At 37.6% G+C, this 9,789-nt stretch overlaps 1 protein-coding gene across 1 annotated transcript; it reads right to left on the bottom strand.

Moving 5' to 3' along the window:
* Positions 1-1,513: 1,513 nt before the first annotated feature.
* On the bottom strand, positions 1,514-4,755 carry LOC120436195 (interferon-induced protein 44-like; the record flags this gene model as incomplete). Its single annotated transcript, XM_039606685.1, has 8 exons — positions 1,514-1,978; positions 2,183-2,283; positions 2,382-2,553; positions 2,658-2,810; positions 3,015-3,210; positions 3,832-3,865; positions 3,995-4,027; positions 4,662-4,755. Coding segments are annotated over 8 exons (846 nt in total), but the record flags the coding sequence as incomplete, so codon positions are not given.
* Positions 4,756-9,789: the final 5,034 nt, after the last annotated feature.

Here is a 9,789-nt window from a genome sequence, read left to right as displayed (position 1 = left end):
TTTGGAAAAACAGGAGAAGAACAGACTTCCTCAAACATGGGTTCAAAAACAGGAAATGCAGTCTCTGAGTTAACCAACTGGGCAGTACGACAGTCCGTGGTTAGTACTGCTTCGGCCTCAACATTAACACTTTGTGATATTGTGATAATAAGACAATAAAACATAATATTAACCATGGGACAGAAGCAGATAACGCAAAATGATATGAACACAGAATCAAAGCTTAATTGGATAAATCTCTCAGTGGACCAAAGAATACTCAAGTGCCGCTCTGACATGTGGGTTGTCATATGGGGTTGCTTGCAAGAATAGGTGCATTGAGTACAGCAGTAATTACAAGAGATAACACTCTGTGGTAGATATGATGTCTAACAACAATAAACCCATTAACTAAACTATAGTCTGTAAAGTAATGCTTTTACACTCTTTACTGTTACAATGTTGATACTCTTGCACAGGCAGTGGTAACTGTTAGAGAATTGTGGATCAATATGATTGTCATTGTGCAAGATGATTAGATTGTTAACAGGACGATTAGATCTTTAGCAGAGTGATTAGACCAGGGGTAGGCAACTCCAGGCCTTGAGTGCCGGTGTCCTGCAGGTTTTAGATCTCACCCTGGGTCAACACACCTGAATCAAATGATTAGTTCATTACCAGGCCTCTGGAGAACTTCAAGACATGTTGAGGAGGTCATTTAGCAATTTGGATCAGCTGTGTTGGATCAAGGACACATCTAAAACCTGCAGGACACCAGCACTCAAGACCTGGAGTTGCCTACCCTGATTAGATCTTTAGCATGAATGCTGACTTCTGTTTCCTACACAGACACACATACACATGTCAGTGATCACATCACATGCTCATAGAAACACACACATCACATGATCACTGTTGCAGACACATACGACACATGTTCACGTGTGAGTGTTTTATCTGTTGCATGATTGATGAGATGTTTGTGTGACCACTAAGTTAATAAAAGAGCTGCGAGGGGCGGAGTTTGGAGTTGTCTGGGATCAGGCGAGGAGCTTGCAGCTCCAAGACCCTGGTCCGATCCGTTCCCCTTGCAAGTTAAAATGGATTGAGCTCTGTCTTGCTTTGTTCACGGGAATAAGTCTCTAAACCAGCGGGGCCTGCAAAGCCCAGACCTAACAGTAACAAAGTATCAGCATGGTTGAATTTATTCTGAATGGAAACAATAAACACAAAGCTGACAAGGTAAACCTAGTAGTCATGAATAATAGCCTGACTCTGAAAGTCAGAAAGACTTTCATGCAGCATCTACTAAGCAGTCAGCTGCCAAGGAAAAGAGGGAATTCCTATTGGTCCCTGTGGGGATCAGGATTATTCCATGCAAATAATGCAAGGTCAGCCCATGCATTATTTGCATAGGAAGGCTTTTAAACAATTCTTTTTGACAGAGGCAGCGCCATGCTTGTACCAATCAGCCATTACTAAAGAGAGGAAACAAGAAATCAATAATTCACAGAGGACAGTCTCACATCGAGGGTTGAAATGATTTATTTGAGTTAAATCAACAGGTTACAGGCATATATGTGTCATTTTCCCTACTGTTAACATTTTGAACATACAGTAAATAACAAAAAGGATATCTATTGATTTTATGAGTAGGTTATTTGGATTTATTTTGTGAAAGAACAAAAAGTTAAATAAAATAAGAACAACACAAAAATCAGTAAACTAAAGTTTCTAATGAAATCAACTTTTTTGTGACTGTGATTGTAATGATGGCAAAGCAAAATCATGCAAAGAGTAACTTAATATTTTCATTTTCTATTGCCCTCACACGTTGGTTACAGGTCAGGATTATAAGTCATTCAGGTAGTCCTCTCCATAGTCAATGATCTTTTTCAGTACACTCAGTATCAGTGAATCCACATCGTTATCCGTCTCAATCTCTGTGTGGTAGTTCTTCACGAGGAAGATGCAGTTCGGTGGAATACACTGCTTGCATCTAAGTTTAAACAATATTACCTTTTAAAAACTAAAACTGTATTGTTGCAGTAGTGACATAATTATAAATTACATATTTAATTATTTGTACTGATTCCAGCTGAGGTTTCTGTACAAATATACTAAAATGTACAGCTGAATTACAGATGTTACATTCATGTATACACTGTTTACAAGTGCATGAAAGTTACTTCCTTGAACATACCAGCTGATTCAAGTACTTGCTCCTGTAGGCGTTCTTTATGTCTTTTTTGACTTCAGGACAGGCTTCATCAATTCTAGTCATGAGAGCTATTTGTGGGATCTCTGCCAACACAGAAACCAATGCAATCATTTTATCTAATATTTTTCTATTATTTGAAATTGTGACATCATGCATACACTTGAACAAAATCTGCTCTCACCTTTGTCACGAGCATGTAGTCTGACATCTTTCATCTTCCTCCAAGTTTTATCACTGATTATGCTCACTCTGTCGGCGGGAATAACAAAGACCACAATGTGGACTTTGTCATCTAAAGTAGGAGAACTGTTGTAGTCAGGATCCGATTCACGCAAGAGAGCTGTGGGTTTGAACTGGGGAAAAAAAGCAAAATCACTTACTAACCTTAACCTGTTTGAATGACACAGTTTCTCTGTATCACAGACTGTGTACAAGCAACTGAATGAAAACATCATACCGTGTAACCTTCTTTGACATGTCCATTCATGGCAAGTTTGATGTCTTCCACATGAATTGCTCCCTCATCGCCACTCTCAAGGCCCATGGTGTCAGTGAAGACAAAAGGGTAAAACATTTCTGGATTTCCTTTCTGAATTTTATATGTCCTGTACTGTAAATAAAAATTGTGGTGTTGTTATATTAGTGCCATATAGCAAAGATCCTGAACAGTTTTCAGAATAGTTTACACACTAGTTTTACCGACTATTTTTCACTCTGCAGTGCGCTCCTGTAGTCCTAGAAAACCTCAAAGGAAATAAGTGTGTTTTCATGCAAGCCTCTAACAGCAACTATGATAAGAATAGATACATCATACTGCATTAGTGAAACTGGCACCAAAGTTTGCCGCTGCCAATGCTCGAGTTGCAATTTTGCCTCTTAAAGCACTGTCGACAGAGTTGATGAAGCTGGACTTTCCAGCACCTGGTGGTCCATGAAGCATAATTCTGAGATGCTGGACATCTTTGTGAGGCTTGTAATCTCTGACAAGCTGCAGTTCTCGCTGTCTTTCACTGTTCATTAAGAAAATTACAATAGGATTGAGTATGCACTTACAGTTTAACATTATACAACAGTAATATGAACAAACACAAAATAACACAATAAACAAACAAAACACTTGAGGGCTGTACCAAGCCACACTGACACAGTCAGGTTTGAATTGGCTGGCTTGATGATACCTAAAAAACGAGTCACAGAGAATTTGCATCATGGTGGTGGTTATTATTGATAACTCAGGCTTTCTGCCTCAGTGTGCGATGTTACATAAATGAGGCATTTGATGTTTCATGTAACTCATTGGCCTGATTGTAAGACGCGGAAGAGGAAAATGTGATGCTGATTTCTAAAGATTATGATAAGTATAACAGCAAGAGACAAGCGAGTAGCAGAAAACGATTAATCTTTTGAATTCCTAATTTAATACATTTATTTTAGCACTCAGTGCACACTCAGCATTGTGATTCACTGCCAACAAAACAGCTGCACATTGGAGGTTTGAATCTCTCTACTGATACATTTATACGTTATATAATCTGGTCTGACATTTACATCTAATAACAAGCATGTGTAAAAAACATGAGTCACATCAAAGTTCTACAACACAAAAAAAGAACCACGCCCATAATACTCACGTCCATGGTATGTTTCTTTCTTCTTTCTGTAAAACTGTAAAGTGAACATGTTAATTGTGTGAATCATAACACAGGGGAATTTTTAAAAATTAATTATATGTTATTATGTGATGATTTAATCTTAACATTTAAACAATTTTGTATTATATTTTAAATATCTTACGAGGAGATAAAGGCGGAGGGGGAGGGGGAGTACCTGTAATTAAAATATGACAATGTGGCAACATGTTAGCAACACTTTTCCATATTCAGTGTTACTTATATAATTTACTTCCTTATGTCAAATTAAATGTTACCATTTTCCACATTCAGATCAAAAGTACATGATGGTATCTTTTCCATTATAAAATCACTTGGCAAACATCTACGACTAATCCAGATCAAGATAACATGAGAATCCAGGATTTTCTTATTTTTAGCAGCTTTGATTTACACACCTCAAAAAACTATTTGGTAAGTCAAGTCAAGCAAGTTTTATTTGTATAGAGCAATAATATATGAAAAAGCCCAAAGAACTTAACATGCATGAAAACATACTGAGAGTAAATGAAAAGAAAAAAGAAAATAAATTTTAAAAAAAAACACAAACTCAAAATTTATGAACTTATTAAAGCAGAGCTACAAACAAACAAGCAAACCATCACAAATATTTAAGCCATAAAAATGTTACCAAAAAAATAAAATCTGCTTAATTTTATAAATTTCCTAATGAAGTTCATGTTCTTTTGCACTGACTACCTGTGAATAAAACAGGTAGTTCATTAAATGCCAGTTGCATTTAATAATTGTTTTTCTTACAGTACTGAAATGATAACACAATGTTAGCATACCTGAGTATCCAATTGTGATGGAAAGATAGTGGTTCTCTGCTGCTGCCTCCACTGATGCAGGCTGAGTATGACTTTGTTTTATATAAGCATGCTTTCAGTTTTACTTGGGTCATGTGACTTCTGTGAATTCCCTCCTCACTTGTCCACACTAGTCCGTTATAGCTTCTTTGTTTGTATGTGTCATACATATTGATTCAAAATAGCTTCTTAGTGTGTGGTAATTAATGATTAATGCTAATAATTACCACAGTATACACAATACCTGGTTCTAAATGTAAGTTTTTAACCTTTGGTTGTGGAAGAAAAAAGTATCAAAGCATCAGCTTTTTATGGATCAGAGCTTGCATATCAGCCACTCAACCAGTTTCCTCTACATGTATTCTACAGTATCTCCATGTACTCCAAGTTCTGAACTCAAATTTAGTATAACTTAAAATAATCCAAATGTCCAACTCTGCCCTACTCTGAGCGTGAAAATCAAGATTCAAGAGCAACCAACCTATCCCAGGCCACACTAAAAATTGCTGGAGCAATTGCATCATCTCTTTCTCCTCAAATCACCAGATTGGGAAAAGAGTTTAACCTAGGAATGAGTGAGCACTATAAACTGTAAAAATAAATTCAATTTAAAAAAAAAGAAAATGTCCTGGTAGTTTTTTGCCAGGAGATTTTCTGTTTTTTATGGAAGTTCACAGACTTTTCCAAAACTGGTAAAACAGAAAATTCTGTAGATTTACAGTAAATCATCTGCACTATTTACAGACATTTCCTTCAACTCAAAAATTGAAAATTACATTATTCACAGTATGTTTTCTGACACATAGTGAATAAAAAATTAACTGAAGAAGAAATACTCAATGCATCATGGGAATCCCTCAGCAGCTTATCTTACTGCAGCATAACTAAGGGAGGATTCAGGCTCACTTAATCCAGCCCTAAATATGTACTTTAGCAAAAAGGAAAGCCTCATTTTAAAAGTACAGATAGTGTCTTTCTCCCTTTTCAGGGAGTTTTTAGGACATCCTGAAAATAATGAATTACAGTTGTCCAGACTAGAAGCAACAAATGCATGAACTAGTTTTTCAGTGTCACTCTGAGACAGGATTTAATTTGAGATATCCTGGTCAAAAATGACTCCAAGTTTTCTCACAGTGTTACTGGAGGCCAAGGTTACGCCATCCAGAGTACTCAACTGATTAGATACCATATTTCAAAGATTTTTGGGGTCAAGTACAATTACATCAATTTTCTGGGCCGGTTCTAGACAGGCATATATGAGGGGGCAGACAGAAATGTGAAGATGGCACATGGTGGCAATGGAGGCGGGAAAGGGGTGGTGTGCTCGATAACAGTATCTCACAAAAGTGAAGTTTCTCACAAAGAGATACTCGATATCAAATATATTAAAACCCAACAATAACACTTTTCAGTATTGCCAATATTAACGAAACTAAAAAGGGTTAGGCCGAGTTATAAAAAAAACTCAACTCACGTCTCAATTCAAGTCTTGAAAACAAACAAACAAACAGAAAAATAGAATAAAAAAATAAAATAAAATACAGAATAAAATAAAATATCCATCTAGATCTTTAAATCCAACAACATAAAATTTATCTTAATTGGATGGCCTAATTCTCAAATAAATTTTCAAAATAAAGTAAGAAGAAAATAAGACCTCTCAATTTGGCCAATATTTACAAAACTAAAAAGGGTTGGCAATTTAAAAAAACACACAGTTCACCATATGTTTTCCTACACTTGTCAAACTAGTTTGTAGAATAGAACAGAGTTTTGCAACTGAACAGCTCCACTGTCCTTTTCCCCTCAATCCACTCTACAACAACAGTCTCCTGCTTCCCTTTCCAAAAACTCTTACAAATTCATCCACATCAAAGTTATTCATTATTGACTTCTCATGGGCCAAGATCACCAATTCCTCTTACTTTTATGTAACATGATGCGACAATAGGGGGTTAGGACCTGTGACAAAGTTGAGGTGGAACTCTCACATGATGCTGAAGACACACCAATTACCAGGGCTGTTACACACAATTTATGCAACTCAGGAAAGGTTTCCTTGTACTCCTGGTGGACACACAGTGGACAGGTCTGTTTCCTTTGAGACATTTTTTGAGCAGCATCTGTTTTGCCACAAGAACTTCATTTTTCAGACTTACAACAGCTGCTACAGTACCAGCCATCACAGCCAGAGGGTGCAACAGGGTGGGGTCTAGAAATGTGCTAGATTTGGGTGCAAGACTAGATGGCTCTCATCAGGTCATTATTCTTGTGTGAAAATCTAGTTTCCATTTCTGAAATGGCCCTGTCAAGGATGATGAGCAGGGATCTTTTCAGAGACTGATGGGGAGAAGTGGTAGGGTAGGGTTACCAGAGTCTGCATGGCCCAAAGTTGAGAGCACAACACTTTGATCCAGGTGTTTGCTCATTGTTTTCCTTCTCTTTGTTGGATGTGACTCATCCTCATCAGGAGAAGACACTCCCCAGCAGTCATACTCACGGAAAAACCTCATGGTTTTTTAAGGAGTCACGTGCTGCACTAACAGCCTCAGAAACACTTCACAGATCAACTGACTGAGAGGTCATATTTTTTTCCTGACCTCTCCAGCCACTGTGTGGATAATTGTGTGGATGCTGTAAAGCATTCACACTATTGAGATCCTGTTTCTCTTAAAACTTTATTCTACCTTATTCTAGTTGCTCCGACCTTTGCTGGTTAACTACTAGCTCAGTTTTCAGCCGATTTCCACCATTTAAACTTTAATCTGTTCTGCTCCCTATGCTAATGCCAGCTATATCTTTTGGTGCTCATACCTTTCATACTTTTTGAAATATTAAGCTTTTTATGCCATTTTTTGGCAAATCCCACTTATGACAATAAAAAGTTCAGTAAACAGTTCAACGTTTTTAACTCTTTTCAACACAAATTTCAGCTTTTTCACCTCTTTTCAGCAGAATTTTCCATTTTTCAATACTTTTCAGCACAAATTCCAGCTTCTTTAGCTGTTTTCACTGCAAACTTCAGCTTCTTTACCTCTTTTCAGCAGAAATTCTGCTAATTCACATCTTTTCAGCAGAATTTTTAGTTCTTTCAACTCTTTTTAGCAGAAAGTTCAACAAGTTCACCTCTTTTCAGCATAAAGTTCAGCTCTTTCACCTGTTTTCATCACAAATCTCAGCTTCTTCTGCTCTTTTCAACAGAGTTTTCAGTTTCTTTACCCTTTTTCTGCACAAATTTCAGTTTCTTCATCTCTTTTCAGCAGAAAGTTCAAAAAGTTCACCTCTTTTCAGCAGAATTTTTAGCTTTTTCACCTCTTATCAGCACAAATTTCAGAATCTACTGCTCTTTTCAACAGAATTTTCAGCATCGTCACCTCTTTTCAGGACAATTTTCAGTTTCATATCTTTTCAGTCACCTGAGAGCAAGTTTGGCTCAGTGAGATGAGCAGCTGCCTTGAGACCAGTTGGCGCTCGTTCAAATCCTTCCTGTGGTTCTTGCTGCACATTTTCCCTCCTTGAACTCTCCCTGCTTTCTTGACACTCTTCAGTATAGTCTTTCAAATAAAGCAGTTTTCAGCAGAGTTCAGCTTCTACACAGGGTTTTCAGCGGAGTTCTCCTTCTGCTGTTTTCAGATTCCACTACACGGCATTCACACTGCATTTTCACAGGAAATGCAACTTTTTCTAGTTGCTCAGACATTTGCTGGTTAACTACTCCCTCAGTTTTCATCCGATTTTCACCATTGAAACTTTAAACTGATCTGCTCCTTCTGCTAATGCCTGCTTTATCTTTTGGTGTTCATAACTTTTATACTTTTTGAGATATTAAGCTTTTTATGCCATTTTTTGGCCCATTTTGCTGAATGGGACCACATTATCAGTATGATCACCAGTTTAGCTTGCCAGGCTGAGCCGTGTTTTAGCTCAGTGAGATGAGCAGCCGTTCTCAGAGTGTAGCGCCCGGGTTCAAATCCCACTTATGGCAACATTCTTTTCAGTTAACAGTTCAACTTTTTTGTTTCAAACTCTTTTCAACACAAATTTCTGCTTCTTCACCTCTTTTCAGCAGAATTTTCAGGTTTTCAGCATTGTCAGCATGTCATTATCGTTACCCACTGCATCATATCTTGACATGGTAAAATGCAGACATGAAGGAACATGGAACAAAACTTGAATTAAGAAAAAGCAAGCCGTTTAATGTGGCTGATGGAGAAATACAAAGTAATGCACAAGGCAAACAAAGACGAGAATAAACAATAACCTAAACTGGGAAAAGTAAAAGTAAACGTGAAAAACCCTAAACATGAAACTTGGCGTGGATACGAAGATACCTTGCACATGGAGACATGGCGCAAAAGACAACAGAAAACCTGACACTGAACAAAAGAGGACAGAGGACTTCAGTACACAGAAAGATAATTAGAGGACGGGGAACAGGTGGGAACACAGCTGGGACAAATTAGTCAGGGGGCGGCCGCGGCGAGGGGCCTGGGCCGGCACCACCTGATTGTGCACCTAATTGTGCATGTAGGCATGTAGGAGTGGTGATTTTGGTGGTGGTGATTGTGATCTGCTAATTTCTTCTTTCTAGAACTGTAATTAAATCTGTTCAGTAATTAATTTATTGTATTAATAATACTGACATAACATTGCTAATGTTAGCAATTTGTGGTATTTCAAGTTTTTTCCAACTCCAATGTGTTCAGCTAAACACATTCACAATAAATAATCAGATTACATACAGCTCATCATTTTGATTTTTAAGGTGTGCTTTGAAGTCACATTTATTTTATAAATTATCCTCAATGACACGTGTTAGCCCTGCAACCAGCTTGTGACCTGTCCAGGCTGTACCCTGCTTTCCGTCCTGTGACGACTGGGAGAGAATCCAGTCCTCTGTGACCCTGAGTTGGATAAGCAGAAGAGGATGGATGGATATTTCATCACTTAGGTTATAAGTCATGAAATCAGGCAAATCTTTCATCATTCAAAGTTTACTAGGTGATGGCAGAATGGAACAACCACAGCCTCTTGGCGTGTAAAATGAAACTGAAATATAGAATGTATGAATTGTTAAAAACCGTCATGTCAGCACATACTTTATATCCGT

The sequence above is a fragment of the Oreochromis aureus genome, linkage group 23 (assembly GCF_013358895.1).
Source record: "Oreochromis aureus strain Israel breed Guangdong linkage group 23, ZZ_aureus, whole genome shotgun sequence".
NCBI lineage: Eukaryota > Metazoa > Chordata > Actinopteri > Cichliformes > Cichlidae > Oreochromis > Oreochromis aureus.
The sequence above is the reverse complement of the archived record's forward strand: the minus strand, read 5'-3'. Positions and strand labels throughout refer to the sequence as shown.